This window comes from Rhamphochromis longiceps, linkage group LG7 (assembly GCF_057381845.1).
Source record: "Rhamphochromis longiceps isolate RC_006_pf linkage group LG7, R_longiceps_female_GT1.1, whole genome shotgun sequence".
Taxonomy (NCBI): Eukaryota; Metazoa; Chordata; class Actinopteri; order Cichliformes; family Cichlidae; genus Rhamphochromis; species Rhamphochromis longiceps.
In genome coordinates this window covers 70,497,729-70,525,242 of record NC_140563.1, presented here as the reverse complement: position 1 = coordinate 70,525,242, position 27,514 = coordinate 70,497,729, and the positions used below count along the sequence as shown (strand labels likewise).

Sequence of the window (27,514 nt, the reverse complement as noted above, 5' to 3'; positions counted from 1 at the left end):
GCCCTGCCCCCTGATTTCAATCCCACCTGCAACAGCAAAGAAAATACGTGTGTGCTTGAGAGAGAGAGAATTGGGGGCAGGGGTGAGGAATTTCTTTTGTCTGTGGACCTGAGAGGGAGGAGGGGGAGAGTGGGGGGGATTTACCGAGTTTAAGATGAAAAAAACTTTTTATATGTTTCAAACAGCTGCAGAGACACCAATCAATCAGTCAAATAACGGCAATTAACGATGAGGAGGGCTAACAGCTGTTTACTCTGTGTGTGTGTTGGAATCACTTTATTCTGCTCCAACAGTTTGAACTCTTTAGTTCTTGGTGTTTTTCTTGCTGCGAGCACAACCACGTTACTCGGGCCGGATGTTTTAATTTGAAAGTCAGCCGGTCTGTTCGGAGGAGGAGTTTGAGGGGAGCTAAGGAGGTCCGAGGAGGTCCGGGGGGTCTTCAGACTGTGAGGATTTGCAGCATGTTTCAGCTTCAGCTCGCGCTGCTGCTCGGTAAGTTAAATAAAGTTGAACTTTTCCAATTTCAAACTTTCCTTAAACACGTCAGGGTTTGATTTCAAACATCCAGAGTTGTATCTTCGTGTTTCTTTGTTGAAAATTACAAAATGCTGCTGCTTCCTCTCAGCCGCTCGTTTCATTCATGATGAAATAATCTAACATGAAAATAAGTGTTAGACACTTCGGGAAACTTTCAGAATAAAATGGGCTCGGAGGGCTTTTGTAATGAGTTCTAGTGGAATAATCTTTAGGAATTTGTCCACATGTTTGATGTGTAAAAGAATTCAGAAGCTGATGATCATGAAACTCAAAGCAAACGCACACATTTTGTCAATGTGTGATAAATAAAGTTTAGTTGAAATCTGTGCAGTTTGTTTGTAACATGTGACTTTAAACATGTTTGGTCCTCTCAGAGATCAGCTTAGTGATGATCAGTAATCTGCAGATAGTCACTCGTGAAGGTTTGACTCACTGATTTTTCTCTCCTCATGATGTCCTCCAGAATACAAGCCCAGGAGAAGCAGCTCTGAGTTTAGTTTCCAATCAGCTGCGCTTTGTCTCTTTAATCAATAAATGTGGGCGGGGCTTCGTTAATCCTGCGCTCAGATTTTTACCATTAAAGCTTTTTCTCTCAGGTCTGCAGGTGTTTACCTGTGCTCAGGAGGGTGGGGCCGCGGACGACATCAGCCAACCCGAGCTCAGTGATGTGTGCACTGAAGGCAGCTGTTACCCAGCAACAGGAGACCTTCTGATTGGCCGAGCCCATCAGTTGTCATCCACCTCCACCTGTGGAATGAACCGACCCGAACCATTCTGTATCGTCAGCCACCTGCAGGTAAATTTAATGGTTAACAAGATCATGACTGAAGGTCTCAGAGAGAAAAGTCCAGAGAGACCCAAGAAGAACACAACTGGGCACCAAACGTCTTATAAAAGGAGGTAAAGGCAACACAGGGGGCAGCTGTGGTTAAAGGGGCACATCGCCCAGCAGACTCCGCCCCCAGGCTCGGCCTCTCCGTGCGCCTCCATGCTGCATGCCGGAGTGTACCAGTCTATTTAGCTCAACAATCAGGAACTCATCACTGCTTAGTCTTTAGCTTCTTTCAGAAATACTGAAAGTACTGTAACTTAAAAACTGAGACAAGTCGTTGGTGACCTCTGACCTCTAATAAGATCCTATATGAAGGATTCAGGATGAATTTTCCATCGAAGTCCAAAGAATGGGACATTTATGCTATGAGTGCTCAGGTAGTCTTCATACATGGATGAAGTGTAAGCGATCACTTCAGATGTCTTTATCGGATTAAACGTTAGGTGGTCTAATTAGGTCTGAGTATCGCTAAGAGTTCAGTGCAGCGCTTTTATCAGGGGCGTTTCAGTACCGGAGACGCAAGCGACGTTACCGGAGAATCCAGTATCATCAGACAAACTCAGCCATCCGGTTTAAACGACCTTCAGCTCAGTCCCACTCCGTGTGTGTGTTACAGTCTGAAGTGTTTCCTGTGCAAAATGAGCTCCCTATAAGGAAACCATGAGCGCTGGCTGCAGACAGATGTTTGTCCAGATGTTCCTGTGGAGAAAACACAGCAAACTCAAAGGTCACGCTGTTTTCATCCAATCAAAAGTCAATAAACCACACAGGCTGATTGTAAACATCAGGTTTTAATGTTTGAGGCAAATGTGTGTGGACATGTGTCATCCGTAGCTAATAACAGCGTGTTCGCTCCGAGTCGCCTACATTCTTCCGTCATGTGACTTTGATTATACATCCTCTAATTCCTTCCTTTCATTCAGTCCTTCGTCCCAGATCCTCGCTCTGTGGTTGCTGCTTGAACATCAAAACTATAAAATGTATTGGTTGTTTTTATAATTCTGTCCAGAGGCAGCAGAGAAACAGGGACGCTTCAGTTCTCAGTCGGACTTGATGTGTCTGTTAGTGCTCCTCTATGTAAGAGCGGCGTGCAGCTTTTTGTCTTGAGTGGCTAGTAACACTGTTTCACTGTAAAAGCCCTCATCTGCCCCCCTTTGTAACCTCTGCACTGCATCGCTCGGGTTTGGTTTCCCCCCTGAGAGAAGCTGAAACACGTTGGGCTGTCCGGGAATCAAGCAACTTTCTGACATCTCTTAATGACTGAGACGTTCCCGGAAGGAAGTTTTCCAAAGTTTTGTCACTAACTCTAAAAACAAAACCAGTGAGAAGCTTGCATTATTTCAGGTGAAGTCAGACTTTTCTTATGTGGGAAGTTTGTGGTCAGAAAGTTTCCTCTTATCTGCAGTAACTTACGGCACTGAGGAATCCGAGGAATTCACCTCCTGTTAACCTTTTCCTCCCCCTCTGTCTCATAAACCAGGAGGAGAAGAAGTGCTTTGTGTGCGACTCGTCAGAGCCCTACAACGAGCTGGCCAATCGCACCGACAGCCATCGCATCGAGAACGTCGTCACTACGTTTGCCCCAAACAGACTGAAGACCTGGTGGCAGACTGAGAATGGTGAGGAAGAACATTCAGAGAGGCCAAAGGTCAGACGTGTCGTTACAGGTTTAAAGACTGAGAGCTGCAGACAGGTTTTCACTGTCAGAAGAAAAGATGTTTGTGGCTAGGCTGTGTTTTATCACCCTCTATCCTCCACTCCTCCATGATTACAGGTTCTCAGGTTGTGGGGTGGGTCCCTGCTGGAGGCCATGTAGTTATTCCCAGGGGTGGGGGATGTTCAGCTTTAAAAAGCCCCGCAGTGAGGAGGCAAACAGCCGACCTGCCATTTGTCCAGGTTCATCAAACAGATAGTTTAGTTTTACTGCAGAACAAACCTCTTACAGGTTCATACAACACATTGTGCTCTTCACCACAAACCCAGTGTGGTAAAGTAACGCTAGCCAGGCAGCTTCATGTCTTTGTTAATTTTCCATTACTCGCTGTATCTGTAAGTCTGCGTTGATTGGCTGATGGTAGGTGCTGTGAGCTTGTATTGTTGTCTCGGCCGAGCTCTGCTGCCCAGATGAACTCGCTGTTCCCGTGATGAATCAGAATCAGAATACTTTATTGATCCCTGGGGGAAATTATTTTTTGTTACAGTGCTCCATTTTAAACCAACAAGAGCGAGTGCGTCTGCGCCGCGGTGTTTTGTGCAGAACCAGGTACTCGCTGCAGTGTTTGAGCTGTGGACTCCTTTATGGTGTCATCCTCTGACAGTGGGCATGTTAACACAGATGATCTGCTGTTACCTTTGGTCGTCACTCTTTGGAGTCCTGTTGTCCAATATAAAGCACCTTGAGGCGACTGTTGTTGTGATTTGGCGCTATATAAATACAACTGAATTGAACTGTTGGTTCTTGGACACAGATTTAGTTCTTTTCTCAGGTCCGATCATGTTAATGTGCAGCGACTGCAGCGTGTTGTTGATTTCTGGGCTCTTTAACCGATGTGGCGCACAGAGTCTGATCTACAGAGTGTTGGTAACTGATGATCTGTTGTCTGTAGGTGTGGAGAACGTCACCATCCAGCTCAACCTAGAGGCTGAGTTTCACTTCACGCATCTCATCATGACCTTCAAGGTGAGTTCTACACATGCAGCAGGGGATTCTGGGTAGTTGACAGGTGATTCTGGTCTCTATTAATCTGAAGAACCAGGTGCACACAGTGATTGAGGAGTTGTTGTGTATTGAAAGGACATAGCAAGTACTCCATAATGGGAAGGGTTACGACCAGGGCTGGACTGGTCGGGCATTACACAATGCAACTGTCTTCTCCCATACCTTTGCTGTGTGCTCACGTAGCTTGTAGAAAAAGTTTAGTGTGGAAGAAAGTGGAGCTGAAAGTCTGAGAAAACAATAAAATAATGAATTAAAGTGAAATTACTAACATGTTAGCTGCTGCACCGTGAACAGCAGTACCAGTAACAGCCAGTAACCAGACCTCACAATCACAGGAGGCTACAGCTGCACCAGCTGAGGAGAAGTGAGGAAGAGGAGGTGAACATGGTAAGAAAACAGATGGAGGGAATCGGGAAGACAGAGATTCAAGGATTCAGGCTGCTTTGACCATGAGTCACTACAAACAGCTTAAGTGTAGACTTTAATTATTGTCACATGCTGCAGTGCAACTAAGGACAACAACACCTGCACCAACCTGATTATGTATCAATAATCTGAAATCAAACAGAATGAAATGTTTGCATATGACGCCTCTGGTAGAGGACTGAGCTTGAAGGATAAATCCTGCCCACAGCGCCAGAGGGGAAATCTAATTGGGCTTTTGTCAGTGATCATGGTGCATAAACCAGATTTGTGCAGTCCAGCCCGGGTCTTCACCACGCCATCATCCTCACCACACGATCCTCAGTTTGCCCACTTTTGTTTTTATTTCCTCAGACCTTTCGACCTGCTGCCATGGTGATTGAGCGGTCAGCTGACTTCGGGAAGACGTGGCAGGTTTACCGTTACTTTGCTTATGACTGCGAGTCATCCTTCCCGTCCGTTTACCGGGGTCCAATGAGAAAGGTTGACGATGTCATCTGTGACTCGCGTTACTCTGACATTGAGCCATCCACTGAAGGAGAGGTACATCTGCTGCTCCTGCTTCTGTGAATAATACTAACATCAGTATTATTCACACTGCTGCGGGTAATGCTGTTTGTTTTGTTTCCTCAGGTGATTTTCAGAGTTTTGGATCCAGCATTCAGGATCGATGACCCCTACAGTCCCCGAATCCAGAGTACGTCTCCTTCTCTGCGTCACGGAGACTGAATAAGCGTAGGGGTGTTAACCAGTTATTGATGAATTTTACTGGTTCTTTGTTTAGACATGCTGAAAATCACCAACTTGAGGGTGAAGTTCACCAAACTCCACACACTTGGAGACAACCTTCTGGACTCTCGTATGGAGATCAAAGAGAAGTACTACTACGCCATCTATGACATGGTGGTCCGAGGAAACTGCTTCTGCTACGGACACGCCTCTGAGTGCGCCCCCGTCGAGGGAGCTGGGCAGATAACAGAGGGCATGGTGAGGACAATTACGGACTGTATTTATATGGCCACGTTGCTATGACGACAGCCATGCGCATTAGGAGGTACCCGATTGTAACAGGAAGCCCAGTTGGTCTGAGTGGGTGCTAATGGGAAAGTGGCTCCAGGGAGCGTCACGCAGATACCTGCCAATTAGTGTCTGTAACATCCAATCAAATCAGGGACTCTAATTAGCTGAGGTGAGGCCTAGCAGACACCTAGCAGCTACGTCCACCTGTGAGTCAAAGAGGCCACGCCCCTAGTAATCAACACTTTAAGCTTAAAGCAGTTTAAACATGTGAGCAAACAGCATATCAAGTTGTAAACATGTTGACTTCTGCTGTGAAATTCAACATGGCAGTCTGTGGGGACCGAAGTGTAGGCTTTGTGCTTTGGCGTCGTTGTTCTTTCATAAGCAGCTGAGCCGGTGGTGAAAGTAAACCATCACCAGCGTAGAAAAATATAAAATCACACAGACACTGGAAGAAACGGTGCAACAGGCAACTGACTACATGTACAAAAAACCCCAAACCCAGCTTATGACCAGTAATGTAAGCGAACGCTGATTGATTATTTGTGACTGTGTTTCAGGTTCATGGTCACTGCTTATGTAACCACAACACTAAAGGTCTGAACTGTGAACAGTGCCAGGACTTCTACCACGACCTCCCCTGGAGACCCGCAGAGGGACGCAACACCAACGCCTGCAAGAGTGAGTCTGCACCGGTCCATACTGGGCAGGGCCCATAATCACTACTGGGAGTAGTTTAACTGTCCCCCTTCTTCTTCTGTGGTGTCCTCAGAGTGTAACTGTAACCAGCACTCGGACTCGTGTCACTTTGACGGGGCAGTCTTTGCGGCTTCGGGAAACGTGAGCGGAGGAGTTTGTGACGACTGTGAGCACAACACAGCTGGAAACAACTGTGAGCAGTGCAAACCGTTTTACTACCAGCATCCAGAGAGTGACATCAGAGACACCAACATCTGCCAGCGTGAGTTCATGGCCACTTTGACTCTTTTTTTTAGTGTCAGAGTTTGTAAACCGTTATTTTACTGGTGCCAGGCTAAAAGTTAAAAGCATCTACCCAAAACTTCCATCGAGGTTGTTTTTTATGGCTCTTTTGATCATCTTCTTTGTTCTTTGAGGACTTTTTGTCCTCAATCTTTGCTTTCACATCAACAAAGAATTGTTGGCTGTTTTCTGAGGAAGTTCACGTTTCATGATGACACAGGCAGACGCGGATAGGAGGTTGTTTTGTCAACAGGAAGTAGATTAAAGGCTGGATCTCAGACTAAACATGGAGGTGGGTTTTTGATGTGACACATGAAGGTTTGTGGTTTCCCTCAGGCTCAGACCTGCCCTCCTCACAGAGGATCAGTTCAACTTAGCTCGCACATCCCTCTCTGAGGGCTGAATAAGCAGCACCTTCTGTTATTACTGCCACTGCATTTCTTTAAAGTAGCAAAGGATTGTGGGTGATGTGACTTCAACGTTGTAGAGAGTTAAAATGTGCTCCAGAGATCAAAGATGGAGGCGGGAGTTTAATTTCCAGGATAGAAACGAATCTTATTTTGGGTCAAAGTCAGAAACGTTCACGGTTTTTATGATGATGTCATTCCACGGCACTTATATGTCCATCATTTAATTTATTGAATTATAAAATGCTTCAACATATCAGAGAGGTGCCTGCGTCTGGGCTGGTGGTGGCGCTGTAGAGAAGCTCACAGTGTGTGAATCATGTCCTCACCTGTCTGTGGATCCGTGTCAGTCTCACACCTAAACACGCCCTGTTGGCAAAATTGCTCCTGTGGTTCTGGTTAAGCTGGCTAAACGTCCTGTTTCTGCAGCCTGTGACTGCGACCCCGTGGGCTCTCTGAACGGAGGACTCTGTGACGGCACGACGGACTTCCGAGGCGGGCTGATCGCCGGTCAGTGCCGCTGTAAAGCCAACGTGGAGGGAGAACGCTGCGAGCGCTGCAAGCCGGCGCATTTCGGGCTGAGCGATGAGCCTGAAGGCTGCAAAGGTACAAAACGTAACGAAACACCTGCAGGACCAGCTGATACCAGATTACTCCCACACAGACACCTCACGCTGTAAAGCACCTCGAGGGGGCGTGGCTGGGACTTAACATTGTTGTTATGAATGAAGCTGCGTTGCCTTGGTGATGTACTTTTGTGTGTTACTGTGTTGGACAGCGTGTACCTGCAGTCCTCTGGGAACTCTACCTGGAGGAAACCCCTGTGACAGAGAAACAGGAAGTTGTTTCTGCAAACGTCTGGTGACCGGGCGAGACTGTGACCAGTGTGTGGTGAGAAACCCATTCAGACCATTCATTCTGGTTAGACTGGAGTCAGACCAGCAGCAGAAGGAACATTCGTGTCGTCTCACACCTCACTCTCAGCTCCCGTCTCTGTAAGGCTGCGCTGTTTTCTGATTGGCTGGTTTTCACGAGTTGAATCTGTTGCAGGGGCAAACGGGATCTCTTCTAAAGAAAGATCCCGTTCACACTGCAGTGAGTGCGACAGGATGAAGAAGGACCAGTTCATATTAAACAAAGCTCCCAGTATGTCATACAGAGCTGCTCCAGTCCAGTTAGAGGATAACCAGTTCACACCAGCAACAAAAGTCTTTAAAGGCGGCTGGCTTTGGGAGGGACGTTTAATGCTGCAGAGCCTTTGTTGTGGAGCCACATTCATGCTCTCCATGAAGTCATCGGGTTAATGTTTGCTTTTGGCTCTCTGCTGTTAGTCAGCCTGAGCTTTGAGCTCTCAGACATTTACCCCGACGTAAACAGAAGACACATGTCAGGACGTGAGGCGCGCGCGCGCGCGCGCGCACACACACACACACACACACACTCTGTAAGATCAGTCTTGTTTAATGAGATTTATGCAAAACACACTATACATCACATTAGTGCAGAGAGATGACTGTAAACAGTGTGTGTGTCCAGCCTGAACACTGGGGTCTCAGTAACGACATGGACGGCTGCAGACCATGTGACTGCGACCTCGGAGGCGCCATCAACAATCAGTGAGTTAGGTATCATGTCACATTTGCTCCGTCGGGAGTTGAACCAACAATTTTATTTTGTTGTGATGTTTGTATTTCCTGTCTGCGTGCAGGTGTGATCACGTGACCGGTCAGTGCATCTGCAGAGATCACATGTTCAGCCGCCGCTGCGATCAGGTGGAGTCTGGATTCTACTTCATTGCTCTGGATCACTACACCTACGAGGCTGAGGATGCAAAGTTTGGACCTGTGAGTGTCCTTTCAGTGTCTGACCTTACTCTGGGTTACAGGGCGGCTGTTACAGGTGGACCTGCAGTCTGTGAGGATTAGTTTCTCCTCCTGCTGGCTCGCACATTTCATCTCCATGTCAGTTCAGCAGGATTATGTGAGGTGTTGAGGGTATTCATCAGCTTTGTGTCTGCATCTCATCTCTTTAGGGAGTGACGGTGGTCCAGAGGCCACACCCTCAGGACCGTAGTCCCACTTGGACAGGCATCGGGCTAGCCAACGTACCAGAGGGGGCCTTCTTGGAGTTCACTGTAGACAACGTCCCTCACTCAATGGAATATGACATCCTGATCCGCTACGAACCGCAGGTGTGAGTCTGCCATTGAACGTGTGCGTCGTCATGTCCCGAATCAGTGGGAGAATTTTGGCACTTATCTCGTTGTTGTAGCCTTTGTTGACCCGTGTACCTGCCTCATCTGTTAGCCTGAAAAAGAAGATAAACGTGCACGCGCCTGCTTATTTATGTGCATAGAGGTAACATCTCTGTGTGTCTGTCGGCTCTGCAGCTGCCGGACGTGTGGGAGGAGGTTCTGATGACGGTGATGAGACCCGGACCGATCCAGCCGGACAGCCGCTGCATCAACACGGTGCCCGACGACGACAACCAGATGATCTCGCTTCACCCAAGTTCACGGTCAGGAGAGAAGTTTCTAAATCATGACAAGTTTTCGACAAGAACCCGGTCGAAGTGTGAAATATAAGAGCACCGACTAGTTCCTGCAAGCCTTATCCCTTCTTCACCCAGCTGATCTCAGCCCATCATCCTGTCACGCTGACCCTCTGCGTGGCCTTTGTCTATCTGCTTATCTCGCCTTGCTGGGGTTTCAGTATCTAACCCGATCTCTCCCTACAGGTACGTGGTTCTTCCCAGACCGGTTTGTTTTGAATCAGGTCTGAACTACACCATCCGCCTCAGCCTGCCACTGTACGCTACCTTTGGGGATGTCCAGGTTCCATATACGCTGATCGACTCGGTGAGCGTGCTTAGATCTTCTACTTCAGGAAGTAGAGCGTGAAGTCAGTCAGTTTCTTCAGTGCAGACCAAAACCACATTCAGCCAGCCTGGTTACAGAAAGTGAAACATGCTCATTCCTGACCTGGTTATTTGGGATTTTTCTCAGATCGTGCTGATGCCTCACTGTAAGAACTTGGAGATATTCACAGGCTCAGAGGGCGGGGACTCGGGCGGGAATGTCGCCTGGGAGACTTTCCAGCGTTATCGGTGCTTGGAGAACAGCCAGAGTGTCGTCAAGACGCCGATAACTGACATCTGCAGAAACTTCATCTTCAGCATCTCCGCCATGTTGCACCAGGGAGCTAAAGGTAGCACAGCTTAGCACTGTGATTTCACTTTAATAACCTCGCTTCCTGGCTGGAGTTTAAAAGAAAAGGGCTGCTTGTGAGACACTCAGGGCTTAGAGCTCAGGGCAGTGTCTGTATTTATGGTGACTTTGGAGGGGTTGGGGTTTCCTCACGGAAACAAACCTCCCGGAAGAATCAGAGAGAGTCAGAAAGAGAAGGGGAAAATATTTCTGCTGTCCAACTCTGGACAGGAAGGACTCCAGGAAGGAGGAATCAGATTCAGAGAACCTTCCAAACATTGAAGTTTAAAATCTGAAACAAAAACCTCTTCCTCATTCCAACGCCAACCTTTGATCCCTCACATCTTTATCCCCTTCCCCTCCTCCCCCGCTTCACGTTAATCTCTGTCACTCATCCTCTCACCATCGCCTTAGGCTTCACTTCCTCGACAGGACCCGGCAGGTTCCTCCTCCTCCTCCGCATTCCTTGCGGTCATAAATCTATTGTCACTGAGGCTTTAGCGTCTTCTCGTTATTCTGACGTGTCTCCTTGTCTGATGCCATTTCCCAGAATGCCAGTGTGACCCTCAGGGCTCGCTCAGCACCGTGTGCGACCCCCACGGCGGGCAGTGTGAGTGCCGCCCCAACGTGGTCGGCAGGAACTGTGACAGGTGTTCTCCGTCCACGTTTCAGTTTGGACCCAACGGCTGCCGAGGTCAAAACCACCTCCATCTATAATCAATGAAAAATCTGTTTACAGTCAGCGCTGAAGCTTTACTGACGCTGACCTCTGTGTGACCTCGTCGTGCGTGTCTTTCAGCGTGTGGGTGCGACCCTCAGGGTTCTCTCAGTGTGTTCTGCGATCAGTTGACCGGACAGTGTTCCTGCGTTCCGGGTGCGTACGGTCGGCAGTGCGACCGCTGTCTGCCGGGTCGCTGGGGTTTCCCCGCCTGCCGCCCCTGCTTCTGTAACGGTCACGCCGATGTCTGCGACCCCGACAGTGGCCACTGCATCGATTGCAGGGACCACACGACGGGACGCGCCTGCGACAGGTAACTTACCCACCGTCCGTCAGCCAATCGCCATTGGGTTTATTTAGCAGGATGATGCCATCGGTGCTCTTGTCTTTCAGATGTCTGGATGGTTACTATGGTGACCCAGCCCTGGGGTCAGGTGACCACTGTCGTCCCTGCATGTGTCCCGACGGCCCCGGCAGCCCGCGGCAGTTTGCAGGAAGTTGTTACCGCAGCGATGACTCTCAGCAGGTCACCTGTGTCTGCAACACAGGATACAAAGGTGAAAACTTTATTTACACAGACGCTGACACAGAGGTAAGACCTCATCACAGATATTTAGATGCAGACGCTTGGTTGGTCGCAGCGTCAGTCCAGCTGCCATGTTGGTCTGGTTGAGGCGGGGATTCTGGTGCGCATCTGTTAAAATCATTGAAAAGCATGCCAACACAACAGCTGTTTCAGTCTACTGACGACAGCATCGGCAGTATTTCTGATACTTTATCATCAGTGTAAAATTCAATTCAATTCAATTTTATTTATATAGCGCCAAATCACAACAAAAGTCGCCTCAAGGCGCTTCATAGATACAGAGAAAAACCCTACAATCATATGACCCCCTATGAGCAGCACTTTGGCGACAGTGGGAAGGAAAAACTCCCTTTTAACAGGAAGAAACCTCCGGCAGAACCAGGCTCAGGGAGGGGCGGGGCCATCTGCTGTGATTGGTTGGGGTGAGAGAAGGAAGACAGGATAAAGACATGCTGTGGAAGAGAGACAGAGGTTAATAACAGATATGATTCAATGCAGAGAGGTCTGTTAACACATAGTGAGTGAGAAAGGTGACTGGAAAGGAAAAACTCAATGCATCATGGGAATCCCCCGGCAGCCTACATCTATTGCAGCATAACTAAGGGAGGATTCAGGGTCACCTGGTCCAGCTCTAACTATATGCTTTAGCAAAAATGAAAGTTTGAAGCCTAATCTTGAAAGTAGAGATAGTGTCTGTCTCCTGAATCCAAACTGGAAGCTGGTTCCACAGAAGAGGGGCCTGAAAACTGAAGGCTCTGCCTCCCATTCTACTTTTAAATACTCTAGGAACAACAAGTAGGCCTGCAGAGCGAGAGCGAAGTGCTCTAATAGGGTGATATGGTACTACAAGGTCATTAAGATAAGATGGGGCCTGATTATTTAAGACCTTGTATGTGAGGTGCAGGATTTTGAATTCTGGATTTAACAGGAAGCCAAAACAGGAGAAATCTGCTCTCTCTTTCTAGTCCCTGTCAGGACTCTTGCTGCAGCATTTTGGATCAGCTGAAGGCTTTTCAGGGAGTTTTTTGGACATCCTGATAATAATGAATTACAGTCGTCCAGCCTGGAAGTAATAAATGCATGAACTAGTTTTTCAGCGTCACTCTGAGACAGAATATTTCTAACTTTAGAGATGTTGCACAAATGGAAGAACACAGTCTTACATATTTGTTTAATATGTGCGTTGAAGGACATGTCCTGGTCAAAAATGACTCCAAGGTTCCTCACAGCGTTACTGGAGGCCAAGGTAATGCCATCCAGAGGAAGAATCTGGTTAGATACCATATTTCTAAGCTTTTCAGGGCCGAGTACAATAACCTCAGTTTGATCTGAATGAAGAAGCAGAAAGTTAGCGGCCATCCAGGTCTTTATGTCTTTAAGACATTCCTGCAGTTTAACTCATTGGTGTGTGTTATCTGGCTTCATGGACAGATAGAGCTGGGTGTCATCTGCATAGCAGTGTAAATGTATGCTATGTCTTCTAATGATGCTGCCTAAGGGAAGCATGTATAATGTAAACAGAATTGGTCCTAGCACTGAGCCCTGTGGAACTCCATAATTAACCTCAGTGTGTGAAGAGGACTCTCCATTTACATGCACAAACTGGAGTCTATTAGATAGATATGATACAAACCACTGCAGTGCAGTACCTGTAATACCTACAGCATGTTCTAATCGCTCTAATAGGATATTATGGTCGACAGTATCGAACGCTGCACTGAGGTCTAGCAGGACAAGCACAGAGATGAGTCCACTGTCAGAGGCCATAAGAAGATCATTTGTAACCTTCACTAAAGCTGTTTCTGTGCTGTGCTGAGCTCTGAAACCTGACTGAAACTCTTCAAATAAACCTCTGCAGATGATCTGTTAGCTGTTTGACAACTACTCTTTCAAGGATGTTTGATATGAAAGGAAGGTTGGAGATTGGCCTATAATTAGCTAAGACTGCTGGGTCTAGAAATGCTTTTTGAGTAAAGGTTTAACTACAGCCAGCTTGAAGGCCTGTGGTACATAGCCGATTATTAGAGATAGGTTGGTCATATTTAAGATCGAAGAATTAATTAATGGCAGGACTTCTTTGAGCAGTTTTGTAGGAATGCTACAGTATCCAGAGTCGTACGTAGTGAGGAGGTGAAATTATTAACAAGATAATCGACCTCTGTTGGGGTAGCGTTCAGATAGCTGCTCTGCTCTGTGTTGGTACAGGGCACTGAAGATGATAACAGTGGGTGGATTATATTCTTAAACTTAGTTACAGCACTTTCAGAAAGACATCTACTTTGATAAAGTCTACTCTCCACCGCTGTGTAATCAATTATTGTAAATGTAAATGTTATCAGGAAATGATCAGACAGGAGAGGGCTTTCAGGAAACACTGTTAAATGTTCAGGTTCGATGCCATATGTTAAAACAAGATCTAGAGTGTGATTAAAGTGGTGGGTGGGCTGGGGTGGACAATGTTAAGCATCAGGCTTTCAAATGAATTAAAAGTCTGTCTTGGTCTTTCATTAATTAATAGGCTGGTGTGAGAAATTGCTGCCACACCGCCCCCTCGGCCTGTGCTTCAAGATTTCTGGTAGTTAGAATGACTCGGGGGTGTTGATTCATTTAAACTAACATAATCATCCTGCTGCAACCAGGTTTCTGTAAGGCAGAGTAAATCAATTTGTTGATCAATTATTAAGTCATGTACTAACAGAGACTTGGAGGAGAGAGACCTAATATTTAATAATCCACATTTCACTGTTTTACTCTTTGGTTCAGATGTGGATGCTGTATTGTTCTTTCTTTGTAATTGTTTATGTTTAAGTTGTTTGTTGCTGGTTTTTAGTTTGTTTTTTGTCTGTTTGGAAGCTGACACAGTCTCTATGGAGATGGGTTTTTGGGGGGGTAGCAGGAGGAGAGAAGCTGCAGAGAGGGGTGTAAGACTGCAACTCTGCTGGTCCCAACCCCCGGCGGGTGCGTCGCCGAGTGGGGAAAAACGGTTAGACACATGAACGGCTTGGTGGTGTACCTGGGGCTTCTGTTTAGGACTATGTTCCTCCTCACAGTCACCCAGCCACCCTCTTTCCCCAGCTGCTTGGGGTCTGCCGGGGAACAGCTAGCGGGGCCTACGCTATCTTCGGCTGCACCAGCTACAGGGGCCTGGCTAGCTACGGGTGAATGAAGGGTGCGAAGCCGAGTCTCCAATTCAGTAATCCTGGCCTCCAGAGCTGCAAATATGCTACATTTGTTACAGATATCATTACTGCTAAAGGAGGCCGAGGAGTAACTATTTTAAATGGTAAATGGTCTGTATTTGTATAGCGCTTTACATATCCAGTCATCCACCCATTCACACACTGGTGATGGCAGCTACATTGTAGCCACAGCCACCCTGGGGCGCACTGACAGAGGCGAGGCTGCCGGACACTGGCGCCACCGGGCCCTCTGACCACCACCAGTAGGCAACGGGTGAAGTGTCTTGCCCAAGGACACAACGACCGAGACTGTCCAAGCCGGGGCTCGAACCGGCAACCTTCTGATTACAAGACGAGCTGCCAACTCTTGAACCACGATCGCCCCCATTAATACCACATATATGTTATTGAAAGCACAGTACATATTTTAGCACAAACATGTCTTAACAGCCGGGGTTCCCTTAAATAAGCATGAATCTTTGGCTGCTGATTGGCTGTTAAGTTTAAAACTGTATTTAAACAAAGTCAAACCTGAGGATGAAGCTCGATGTGAGGCATGTTGTTGGTTCAGGTTATGTGATGATGTCACACCTGAGGAACGATCACCTGTTGGTCATAAATGGTGTCTAGCTCTCACCTGGGGTGGCTGTAGCTGAGGAGCAGGTCACCTGGTCTCACTCAGAGTTTGGTGGTTCGATCGCTGGCTGCTCCAGCCTGCCTCCCAAATATCCGTGGGCTAACCCCAAGTTGCTCTGCGATGCGTCCAGCATGAATTGGTGTGTGATTGTTATGCTCCCTGTCTTTATAAGAACCATTTGCTTGTCCTCTGCAGGAACTCGCTGTGACGAGTGCTCGCCTGCTTACTATGGAAACCCTGAGGAGGCGGGTGGGCAGTGTCAGCCGTGTCAGTGCAACAACAACATTGATATGCTGGACCCCGAATCGTGCGATGCCCGGACCGGTGAGTGTCTGCGCTGCCTGTACCACAGCGAGGGTGCCGCCTGCGAGAGCTGCACGCTGGGTTACTATGGCAATGCCCTACTCCAGGACTGCAGGAGTAAGTATGCTGGGGTTACCATGGTAACCACATTCACAGAATCAGGCGAACGATCGTCGCTGAACCTTGACGGTTGTGTACCCGCAGAGTGCGTTTGTAACCGGCTTGGCAGCGTTCCCTCCAGCTGCCCGTCCTCTGACTGTCACTGTGACCGCAGCAGTGGTCAGTGTCACTGTCTACCCAATGTGGTCGGCCAGCATTGCGACCGCTGCGCACCTGACACCTGGAATATGGCGACGGGCACCGGTTGTCAGACCTGCGACTGCGACCCCAAACACTCATACGGGACATCCTGCAATGAGGTGAGCAGCCCCTGGCGATTAACGGACCGAAAGTCCTCGAGGTGAAAACAAATGTTGTATTTCATTAAAGGTTTGTCGTGTGAGCTTGATGGAATTGTACTTCTGTGCTCCGTCAGACCACACGTCTGACTGTAGTTTATTTGTTCACAGATCAGCGGTCAGTGTTCCTGTCACACCGGCTTCGGAGGAAGAATGTGCAGCGAGTGTAAAGAACTGTTCTGGGGAGACCCTGAGATCAAATGTCACGGTAGGCTCGCCATGCCATGTGCTCGTGAGACGGCGTGATAGATGTGATGGTGTAATAAAAAATAAAGCGGACTCTTTTGAGTTGTCAGTGAAGCTCTGAGACCTGGAACAGAGTCCCGATCTGTCAGGCCCCAGGTCAGAATCCGGTTCAGAGTTTCGGTGCAGAGTCTGGGACTTGTTTCTGACTGAGATCAAACTGCAGACGCTTTTATTGTGGGATCCTTTCAGCTCCCAGCATCCTCGGCTGCTGCAGCTCAAATTAAACCCAGATGTTTTGAGGCCCAGCTTCCACAGAGATGGGACCGGTCTGTCCGTCTCAGCCTCCAGAAGTCCACAAAGACGCTTTGTTCAGTAAAGCTGAAGGTCAGGAGGAGGAGGTCTTACAGAAACAAGGAGAAGAGAGGAAGAAAAGCAGAACTGAGACAGCAGCCTGGAGGAACACAATCAGTCCCTTTGTTTGTTTTTTTTATCAGTTCACATGAGAGAGTAGCGCCCTCTGCTGGAGATGAATTAAACAGCAGTGTAGACACTGTGTTTCCTTCAGGTTCTTGAACTCGTCTCCTGTCAGAGCCTTCGGACAGAGCTCCACATCAGTCATCCAGACTAACCCTAAACCCTGTGACTCTCTGGCCTTTGAGGGCTTGCCTGGTCAGAGTGAATCAAATTTAAAAAAGCAAAAATTAGCCTTAATTTGTTGTTCCTGCAGCAGAATAAAGCTTCAGATGTTTGATTGGAGCCAAATGCTAAACACATGTTCTTAATGTGCAAACAGGAAGTCACTGAAACTGTGTTGGAGTCAAGTGTGTTTTTGTACTTGAGTGCGTCTCCTGTAGTCTGCCCTGCAGACTCTCATTGGTTATTGTTCTTGTCTCCTCAGCCTGTGACTGTGACCCTCGTGGGATCTCCGAGCAGCAGTGCAACAAAGTCAGCGGTCACTGCATGTGCGTGGAGGGTGTGTCCGGGCCGCGCTGCGACACTTGCGCTCGCGGATTCTCAGGAACTTTCCCCAACTGCAGCCGCTGTCACCAGTGCTTCGCCGAGTGGGACAACATCATTGGCCAGCTGACCAATCAGACACACCGCCTGGTCAACAAGGTAAACGCCCTCAAAGCTAGCGGCGTCAACGGGCCGTACAGGAAGTCCATTGAAAGCATGGAGAGGAGCGTTGCCGACATCCAGACCATCCTAGATGGGAATCCGGCATCACAACCGCTAACGGAGATCCAGGAGCTGCTGCAGGAGGCCAGGTGGGATTGCATTTATTCTGATTAATCTGTTTCTCTCAGACTCGATCACCAAAAAGGTCAGGAACACCTTCTCTAAGTGCAGTCTGACAAATTTACACCAGAAAAACAGATACGCTGTTCGAGTGTCTGTCGACCACTCTGATGATCTCTGACCGTGCTGATGAGACCTGAACATCAGCAGAGGTGATACAAGTACAGACAATCTGTACTTAAGTAGAAGTTCAAATACTACTGTTAAAAAATACTGCAGTAAAAGGTGAAGTACTGTTTACCCTCCTTACTGTTGTCTGTTTTCATGATTTCAGACATCGCAGCTGGAATTCAATCAGTTTTCTTCTCTGACGTGAGCTAATGATCAGCTATGTACCACAGGCCTTCAAGCTGGCTGCAGTTAAACCTTTACTCAAAAAGCATCTCTAGACCCAGCAGTCTTAGCTAATTATAGGCCAATCTCCAACCTTCATATCAAACATTCTTGAAAGAGTAGTTGTCAAACAGCTAACAGATCATCTGCAGAGGTTTATTTGAAGAGTTTCAGTCAGGTTTCAGAGCTCATCACAGAAACAGCTTTAGTGAAGGTTACAAATGATCTTGTCTCACTTATATTTCCTCTGTATAACTGAGACATGGTTAAGGGCAGGTGAGTCCAGCGCTTTCACAGATCTCTTACCGGAGGACAGCTGCTTTTTAAACTCTCCTCGAATATCAGGCAGAGGACGACTAGCGGTTGATTTTAAGAAGCAGTATAAATGTAAACCACGGTCCTCATCAACATCACCTAGTAGCTTTGAACTGAGTGTGTTTGAGCTAGGTCGCTCTCACACAGTGCTCTGTGCTGTGGTTTACAGACCCCCAAATACAATCAAGACTTCTTAAACGACTTTTCTGATCTGTTGGCTGAAATTATGCCAAAATATGATCGTGTCTTTATTGGTGGGGACTTATTCACGTGTGCTGCCCCGACAAGCCAATGGCAAAGGACTTTTTAAATCTTATTGACTCTTGATCTTGTGCAACCTGTGTCTGTGCCTACACAAAAATATGGGCACACGTTGGGTCTGGTTTTAACTCAGGATTTACCTGTCTCTAACCTAGAGGTTTGGGACATGGTCGCATCGTAAGCCTGTCTTGTTTGAGGTTTCCCTTGTACCAAAGTTAATCCTCCTCCTGTTGTTGCTCGGTGCTGTCGTATTTTGAACCCTTCCTCTGGTTTTACTCAGTCTGCCAAACCGTTTTAGATTCAGTGGCCCCCTTTAAGCTTAGGCAAGTTAAAGCCAAATCTGAACCCTGGCTGAATGAAGTGTAGGAGAGCTGAACGTAAATGGGAGGAGGATAAACTTCAGGTGTCGTACCAAATATTACATAATTACTGGAATTCGTATCAGAAACATTTTGCTGCTATTATTCAGGCAAACTGCCGTAAGCCTCATTCTTTATTTAAGACTATTGACAGGGTCCTTCATGCTCCACAGACGGTTGGTGTCGAGTCCTCTCAGGAAATTTGTGAAAACTTCCTGCACTTCTTTATTGATAAAGTGCTATCTGCGCAGACTTCCCGGTCCGTTCTCGACCCTTCTGTCCTTAGCTCTGCTGTCTTTGACAGGTTTGAGCCCGTTTCTCACCTGAAGCCCTAAATTACTTCTCAGTAGACCCTTTGCTCAGGTGTCTTGATGAAATAAGGGCCTGCATGGCTTTGAACTTTGTACATTTTAATGAGCAGAAAACAGAAGTGATGAGGCCACTACTATAGATCTTGGTTCGCTGGCACAGTCTGTTAAACCAGTCATCACTAATCTGGGAGTTAAAATGGAGGCAGATCTTAAACTTGAAAGCCAGCTCAGAGCTGTTGTAAGATATAACTTTTTTCATTTGAGGCAATTAGCTAAAGTAAGGCCCATCTTATCGAAACGGCTTTGTGAGACAGTAGTCCACGCCTTTGTTACATCTAGGCTGGATTATTGTAACACACTTTATTGTGGGGTTAGCGATGCATCCATTAGGCGTCTGCAGGTTGTGCAAAATGCTGCAGCACGTCTTTTGACTGGGACAAAAACGTCTGTGCACATTACCCCCATTTTAATTTCACTCCACTGGCTACCTGTACATTTTAGGACTGTTTTTAAATCCCCCCCACCTGTTGGGTAACAGGCATCTCTGAAAACATTAGAGCAGTTATGCAAATATGTGATGTCTTGATGAACCGAGCAGGTATTTGAAGTTCACACAGAAACATTCTCACACGAAAATATCTTAAAAGTTTATTTTGTGACCCAGAAAGAGTAATATTTCAAACTCCGCCACGCTGTGTTCCTCCGCCACTGCCTGGTTTGAGTTTTGGACAAAATGCATTCTGGGATATTGCATTTCGTCATTTCGAGCTGATTGGAGACCAGAACAGCCAATCAGATTTTTTTGCACAAATATAACGGTGTAGAGAAAGAGTTGAGCAGAAATGTTGAGAGCGCGAGCAACACATTGCGAACAAGTGCAAACGCAAAAACTGAGCGAGAGGGGCTGTTGTGTGTGTGTGTGTGTGTGTGTGTGTGTGTGGATAACAGCAAACACTGAAATACAGTTTTTGCACGCAGCAATGAATTTTGTTCACTCAAATTTAGCTTTTCTTCGCTCAAAATAAATTTCTCCTCAAAATGCAACACTTGCACCTGCAAACTTTTTTTACGTGCGCTCAGAATAGCGGCACAAAAATAACGCCATATGCATGAAGTGTGATTTTTATCGTGGTGAAAGCAAAACTAAGACGATGTTTACGTGAAGCGTAATTTGGATCTTCTTTTGCTGCTGGTTGGGTCAATATTGTTCGGAGAGAGATCAAACCTGCAGCTTCTGAATCGAGCGCAAAAAGGGCGTGAACACAAAGCGCGGACCCGCCAAAACATCAGAATCGGCCAGCTGTCGGCTTTCAGCCTGACCGTGTCCGTGCCGTCGGGTGAGAAAGCCGACAGCTCGCTGATTCTGATGCGTCGACGGGTCCGAGCTTTGTGTCTGTTCTCATTTACTGTTTTAGCTGTTTGGTGGTTGTTGAAATTTTGTGAGGTTTAATTCGAGATTCTGGCGTTTTGAGCAAAATTAATTAATATTTAAAAATTGATTCAGGATTTTAATGAATCGATATCACGTTATCCAAGCCAGAATCGATTTTAATCGAATAATCCACCCCTAGTGGAAGCCTATCCTTTTCCAGATTAAAAGTGAAATAATCTAGAATATTGTGTCAATTAAATTAGGTTAATATTTCAAAATATAACAAAACCTTTTTTACAAGCCAGTAAAAATATACATGGGCCATTAGGTCATAAGAACTCTTAATTTGGGCGAATCCTCACCACCTCTCATTTAAACTACATATGTGCTCTCAATCTCATCTCCTTAAAGCTTGGGTTCTCTAAGTGTGGCCTGCGGGTCGTTAGTGGCCCGTTCAAACATTGTTTTTGGCCTGTGGACTTTGAGAACTCCTGCCAGCAGAGGGTGAGAGTCTGCTGAGCTGGTAAAGGCGTGTGGCGATCTCCGGTTAGCACTTCATCAGAGTGTTTTGGTGTTTTATGAGGAATCATTAATCTTAGTGGTCCAAAGATCCAAAGGCCGTTTGCTGAGAACACTTTTGTTGCAAGAACTCTGAGCACTAAAGCAGCTCATGCTAACCTCGGACCCGTGTTTGTCCCTCAGTGACCTGATGGGAGCCCTGAGCCACACATTGAACCTTACTGAACAGACTCTGGTCCAGGTGGAGGACTTGGACTCTGCTGCAGGAACTAAACTGGACACTGTGATGTCAGAGGCACAGAAACTGGAGGGGACAGTCCAGGAGCTCCTGGACCAGGTCGAGTTCATCAAGAACTCCGACATCAGAGGTAAAGGGTTAAAGGTCACAGGGAAACTAGGTGGGCCAAGGAGTACTAAAATAGGTAGTACAGGGATTTCAGAATTTAAATAAAGTTGCCTTCAGCTGATTTTGACTTTCGGTGTGTTGCTAGGTGCAACAGACAGCATCACTAAGTACTTCCTGCAGTCCCAGGAGGCCGAGGCCCGAGCTAACGCCTCCACCATCGACAGCGGCAGCCCGGTCGAAGCCTCTGCTGCTCTACGGCAGCTCACAGAAGACAAACTGAACCAGACCCGAGAGAAGTTCATGAAGAGACAGTCTGAGCATGCTCAAAAACTGGATGACCTGGCAGGAGAACTGCAGAGTCTGGACCTAGCAGAGCTCAGCAGCAAGGTGGGAGAGCGGCACAGGTCAGGTTGACAGAGTTTGGTGTATTACAAACACAAACGTTTGTTAGTTTCAGTATAAACGCATGAACACTGAGTGTTGTCTGTCCTGGTTCTGCCAGACCTGTGGCAGTCCATCTTTGGGTCAAGACGCATGCGGGTCTTCTTCCTGCGGTGGTCTGGGCTGCGTGAATCCCGAGGGCAGGGCCAGGTGTGGAGGAGAAGGCTGTAGTGGTGCGGTAGCAACGGCCAACAGTGTCCTGAGGAAGGCTCGGGACTCTGAACAGGAAATTGTCCATGCCATGGAGGAAGTGGAGAAGCTGTCTAAGATGGTGGGTGTGAGCCCTGCTGCTCCGTGTTCACTCCAGGTGAACTGTGCTGGGTTTTCTCACCTGAGTTTTGTCCTCAGGTGTCAGAAGCAAAGCTACAGGCGGACAAGGCCAGGCTGAGTGCTCAGAACGTCCTGATGAAGACCAACAGGACCAAACAGAAAGTTGACCAGAGCAACGAGGAGCTGCGCAGCCTCATCAGACACATCAGAGACTTCCTCACCCGTATGTGTCACTTCCTGTTTGGTTCAAATGCCTCCGTAGTTACGGTTACATCAGTTTTCCCTGAGACAATCAGGAGAGATCATTGGAAGGAAGTGAAACTGATTCATTGACATAAAGACTTCAGTTAAGGTATTTAGCGATTAGGTTCTAACGACCCATTGAAGCAGAGTTGCATGCAAGCTGTGACAGGGACCCCGTAGAGTCTAGACATCGGTGGTGGAGATGAAGATGGAGGCTTGGATGGAGCCTGAGCAACATGGGAGAGGGTTAGGGGGGTGGGTTGCACAAAGGTGCACTGAGACTGAAAGTAGAGTCCAGGCTGATTAGACTGCAGATGATTGGACTAGAGCGGTAACATTGTGTCACTGTGAGAAAGTGATGTAATCGTAGATGAACCACCAAACAGCTGGACAGCAAACAGATGTGTGACTACAGATCTTCCTTATTGAACTTAACTATAAGCTTCTTTTTATGAACGCCATGTCTGATGGTGACCATTATAAGATAAGATAAGATAACCTTTATTAGTCCCACACGTGGGAAATTTGTTTTGTCACAGCAGGAAGTGGACAGTGCAAAAGTTATGAGGCAAAAATTAGAACACAATAAGAATAAATACAGTACACAACTGTACAGAATAGAATAAAATAAAATACTATATACAGTAGAATAAAATAAAATAAATATACAATAAGATAAAAATAGAATACAAATACAAATTATTATGCTCCCCGCCCTCTTCTCCTGAATGGAACGCGTTTTTATTTCAGGAAAAACTAAATCAGTCAGACTCTGTTTTTCCTGAATCATTATTAAGCTGCTTTCTTTTCAAAAGCAAATTCACATTTCATGTGGAACAAACAGCCCTCTTACATAATATTAGCAGGCTTCTTACAGCCTGCTCAACCGTCACATGACATTACGGGAAAAAAATCAATCCAGGTTATAGCCGACACCTGGATCCAAAGCTGCTTCCAGTGCTTAATACAACCAAAACTCCCTAACTGATGGAAAAGAAAATCAATGTTGAGTTTTGTTCTTGTATTTCTGCAGGTCTCATAGATCCTGTTTAACAAACATGAACTCAGAAGCTCTCTGTCTGTCTGTGCAGCAGCATTAAAGGATCCTAGATCATGTAGTGTACATGAAATCATCAGAAACTAAACCATCTACTCTTGTGTGTCTGGGACACTCTCAGAGGCCGACGCGCTCACAGACTCGTTCCTTCGTGTCATCTGCTGCGTACGGCACATTAAAGAAACTGCTAACGAGCTGAAATTATTTCTGAAAACTGGTTTCTAATAACTTGACAAGCTTTCAGACACGGTTGGATAGACTGAGAATAATTTCGGGTATTTATTTTCATTGATCGGAGATTAAAAGTTCTTTTTAAAGAGGCTGGCTGCAGATAAACTGACTGCATTTGTGGCACTTCAGAGGACGCTGCAGATCTTGAGAGCATTGAACTTGTGGCAAACGAGGTTCTGGACATGCAGATGCCAACCACGCCGGCTCAGCTGCAGAACCTGACCGACGAGATCCGGCAGAAAGTGGGAGAACTGGGACATGTGGAAAACATCCTGCAGGAAAGTGCCGACGACATCCAGAGGGCCGACAAGCTGCTGGACGAGGCTCGCCGAGCCAGGTGAGATTTACCTGTCCATCAGTAATGTTTGCCTGGTTTGCTTCAGCTTCAGGGGATGATATCTTACAAGTTCTCCAGACGGAAATCTGTCTTTCTTTCAGAAGGGATGAATGCTGTTGCAGCTCAACAGGATGCTTTTGGTAGCCAGTAATAAGCTTCTGTCTGATATCTGAATTCATTCGTTCATAGTTTGTCTTCCTGGCACCGACCCAGCCTTTAAGTATACTCCACAAACTGATCCTGTTCTTGAATATCTTACCCATTTTGCTCTCTTCTGTGACAACTTGGATCTTCTTCCAGACCTCTGCAAATCAGTTGCATATCGGAAAAACTCGTGCTTGCGTACACTTGTTTCAAATTATTGTCTTGAAATATGCTGTTATTTTCTGTTTGTTTTTGGTAGTGTTTGCATGTAACCCATTCGTGTCTGTGATGAGTGAATGGATGAACCTTCTGCCCACAGCTGTACGCATTTCTCTGCTCACACACAGCTACATTTGCTTTCCTTCCTTTAACCAGCGGCTTCTGAGATGAAGAATCTCTTCTGTGTCAATGCCCTGAGTGGACACGTGTAAGAGTGGCCGAGCTGGGTTCAAGCCAGGAGACCCTGTGAGGCAGCGGTGCTAACCACTGAGCTACTTCACTGTGGCCAGTTTGGATTCAGGAGACAGACACTATCTCAAGATTAGGCTTAAAACTTTCCTTTTTGCTAAAGCATATAGTTAGGGCTGGACCAGGTGACCCTGAATCCTCCCTTAGTTATGCTGCAATAGACTTAGGCTGCCGGGGGATTCCCATGATGCATTGAGTTTTTCCTTTCCAGTCACCTTTCTCACTCACTATGTATTAACAGACCTCTCTGCATTGAATCATATCTGTTATTAACCTCTGTCTCTCTTCCACAGCATGTCTTTATCCTGTCTTCCTTCTCTCACCCCACCAATCACAGCAGATGGCCCCGCCCCTCCCTGAGCCTGGTTCTACTGGAGGTTTCTTCCTGTTAAAAGGGAGTTTTTCCTTCCCACTGTTGCCAAGTGCTGCTCATAGGGGGTCATATGATTGTTGGGTTTTTCTCTGTATCTATGAAGCGCCTTCAGGCGACTTTTGTGATTTGGCGCTATATAAATAAAATTGAATTGAATTGGCTGCATTTAGCTACGTGCAGTGAATTAAAGCGACCCTGCCTACCTTCCTGTGCTGTTGGTCATGATCAGAGAGCTCCGGCTGCCTTTTTGTCAGAGTTTCTCAAAGTTTTAACAGCTGGTACAATGAATTAATGATTAATAAATATTGATAGCAGCACAGTTTGTCTTATCAATACTGCAGTATTTACTAACAGGTCAAATTTATTGATTAAAAGACCTGAACGTAGGGATGGGAATGGAGGAGAACTGGTTCCCAGTAGTCCAATTCCTTGTTCCTATCGATCACGCTTATCGGGTCTTGCAACCTCGCTACAATCAGCTGATTTCCGTTTGTGTGTCAGAGGAAAATAGTAGTGCCGTCTCCAGTGGGGACATGACTTTTATTTTTATGGCATTAAAGGATGAGAGCACGATGGTACAGTGGAGACTGCTCCAGGACAGAAACAGCTCCATTATGATGCTAACAGACTTCGGCTCTTTGCACAGACAGCATGCTAACTCTAAGCTAGCCAAGAACCCAGAATGATGCTAAAGCTGAGTGTGTGCAGACCTCAGCACCCAGAGCCTGGACTTCAACAGGGAACAAACTGTTGAGCAGTCAGGCTGCAGCCTCTGTCTGTTCATGCTTCTACAGTAGAATCACCATGACGACCGCTGTGTTCATACCTGAACACTAAGAGAAAGATGATGTGTGTCCTCATGAGGACAGGCTTTGTGTCTGTGTGGGGCTGAAGCCTCAGGTTTATAGTGTTAAATGATGAGTTTCAGTTTATTTTACGGAGAAACTTGAAAATAATGTAACAAATTTCTTTCTCCTGGGTGTAACTAAGTAACGTACTGCATTACTTTAAAGAAAAGTGTTCTGTGTAATATGTGCAATAATTACTTTGTTGAGTAACAGCGCTGATCACAACAAACACCTCAAACATGTGACCCGCAGCAGGGGCGATCGTGGCTCAAGAGTTAGGAGTTCGTCTTCTAATTGGAAGGTTGCCGGTTCGAGCCCCGGCTTGGACAGTCTCGGTCGTTGTGTCCTTGGGCAAGACACTTCACCCGTTGCCTACTGGTGGTGGTCAGAGGGCCCGGTGGCGCCAGTGTCCGGCAGCCTCGCCTCTGTCAGTGCGCCCCAGGGTGGCTGGCTACAATGTAGCTGCCATCACCGATGTGTGAATGTGTGTGTGAATGGGCGAATGAATGTTGTGTAAAGCGCTTTGGTGTCCTTAGGGACTAGTAAAGCACTATACAAATGCAGGCAGTGTATGTGACCACAGATCACAGTGAATGTCCATGAGTGTAATGTCTTTGAGATGGTGGAGCCAATGAAAATCAATAGGAATCTTATCTATTCGATTCCTAATCGAATAGATAAGTGATTTTGATAATGGAACTGGAATCACTAAATTCAGATTCCCTGGCCTACCTGAAAGTTTCACCTGTCCACTGAACCTGATCAGCTGTCTTCCTGCATTCCTCAGCGAGGAGGCGCGTGATGTCAGAGACTCTGTGGAGAAAGTGAAGCGAGCACTGGAAGAAGCTCAGAGAGCTCAGACGGCTGCCAGCAGTGCTATCCAGCAGGCCACGGCCAACATCCACAACACCAGCCACCTGTTGTCCTCGGTGAGTCTCACGGTTACTGCCTGTTGACTCTGCACACGGCTATTTCCTATCAGAAACATGCAGGTAACATGTCAAATGCCCGTGTTGTGTTCAGGTGGAGTCGGAGACGGCAGATGCTGAGTTAAAGCTTTCAAATGCCACCCAGAGGCTGCAGAAGCTCGAACAGGATGTGACACTGCTGAAGGAGAAAGCTGTGAACGTTACTCTTAGTGCCAAACTGACCAATCAGGAATCAGTGAGCGTCAGAAGCACGGCAGAGGAGCTGAAGAAGGTGAGCTCACCTGTGTGATCATTAGAGGCTTTCAGGTTGGTCTGTTTCCTTTGTAACATTAGGTGTTTGTGTTAGGAGCTGGACGGCGAGCTGAAGGAGAAGTATGCCACCGTGGAGCAGCTTATTGGTCAGAAGACGGGAGGCATGGTTGACGCCAAGAAGAGGGCACAGTCACTTCAGCAGGAAGCCAAAGAGCTGCTGCTGCAGGCCAGTGACAAGCTGCAGCTGCTGAAAGGTGACACCACACTGTACAGAAAATGTTTCAAGCTGAGCAGGCGGGACATCCCTTCATGTATGCTCTTCCCATTTCAGATTTGGAGAAGTCTTATGAAGACAACGAGCGCGCTCTGGAGCAGAAGGCAGAGCAGCTGGTGGAGCTGGAGGCAGCAGTGAAGGGGCTGCTGCAGGAGATCAGCCACAAGGTGACCGTCTACAGCACCTGTGTGTTTTAGGATCGAAGGTGACCGAACGTCTCGAAGACAAGAACTGCTCCACTTGTATTTTCTTCTATAGTTTTTACTTCCATGTTTAATCCTCGTGTTAATCTCAATAAAAAGATCAAATCAGACTCAGTTTGCTACTCATTTATTTCGACA

General features: G+C 46.9%; 1 protein-coding gene across 1 annotated transcript; it reads left to right on the top strand.

The window, feature by feature from the left end:
* The first annotated feature begins 216 nt into the window (after positions 1 to 216).
* On the top strand, positions 217 to 27,486 carry LOC146666955 (laminin subunit beta-1-like). Its single transcript, XM_085415102.1, has 33 exons — positions 217 to 492; positions 1,134 to 1,333; positions 2,850 to 2,988; positions 3,976 to 4,049; positions 4,866 to 5,054; positions 5,145 to 5,208; positions 5,296 to 5,498; positions 6,092 to 6,212; positions 6,304 to 6,492; positions 7,349 to 7,525; positions 7,698 to 7,810; positions 8,456 to 8,535; positions 8,628 to 8,763; positions 8,952 to 9,110; positions 9,309 to 9,436; positions 9,656 to 9,776; positions 9,924 to 10,125; positions 10,675 to 10,818; positions 10,924 to 11,155; positions 11,236 to 11,399; positions 15,440 to 15,664; positions 15,752 to 15,966; positions 16,117 to 16,213; positions 17,090 to 17,459; positions 21,144 to 21,328; positions 21,452 to 21,693; positions 21,809 to 22,018; positions 22,096 to 22,240; positions 23,678 to 23,885; positions 26,506 to 26,647; positions 26,742 to 26,918; positions 26,994 to 27,153; positions 27,231 to 27,486. The coding sequence occupies exons 1-33, from the start codon at positions 462 to 464 to the stop codon at positions 27,368 to 27,370; spliced, it is 5,382 nt and encodes a 1,793-aa protein (XP_085271228.1). The 5' UTR covers positions 217 to 461; the 3' UTR covers positions 27,371 to 27,486.
* Positions 27,487 to 27,514: the final 28 nt, after the last annotated feature.

What these genes read in the sequence shown, in the direction of transcription:
- LOC146666955 (XM_085415102.1), top strand. Translation starts at nt 462, where the DNA reads ATGTTTCAGCTTCAGCTCGCGCTGCTGCTCG. An exon ending in GGAGGCGCCATCAACAATCA is followed by an intron (nt 8,536 to 8,627) that starts GTGAGTTAGGTA and finishes GTCTGCGTGCAG; the next exon opens with GTGTGATCACGTGACCGGTC. An exon ending in GACGAGGCTCGCCGAGCCAG is followed by an intron (nt 23,886 to 26,505) that starts GTGAGATTTACC and finishes TGCATTCCTCAG; the next exon opens with CGAGGAGGCGCGTGATGTCA.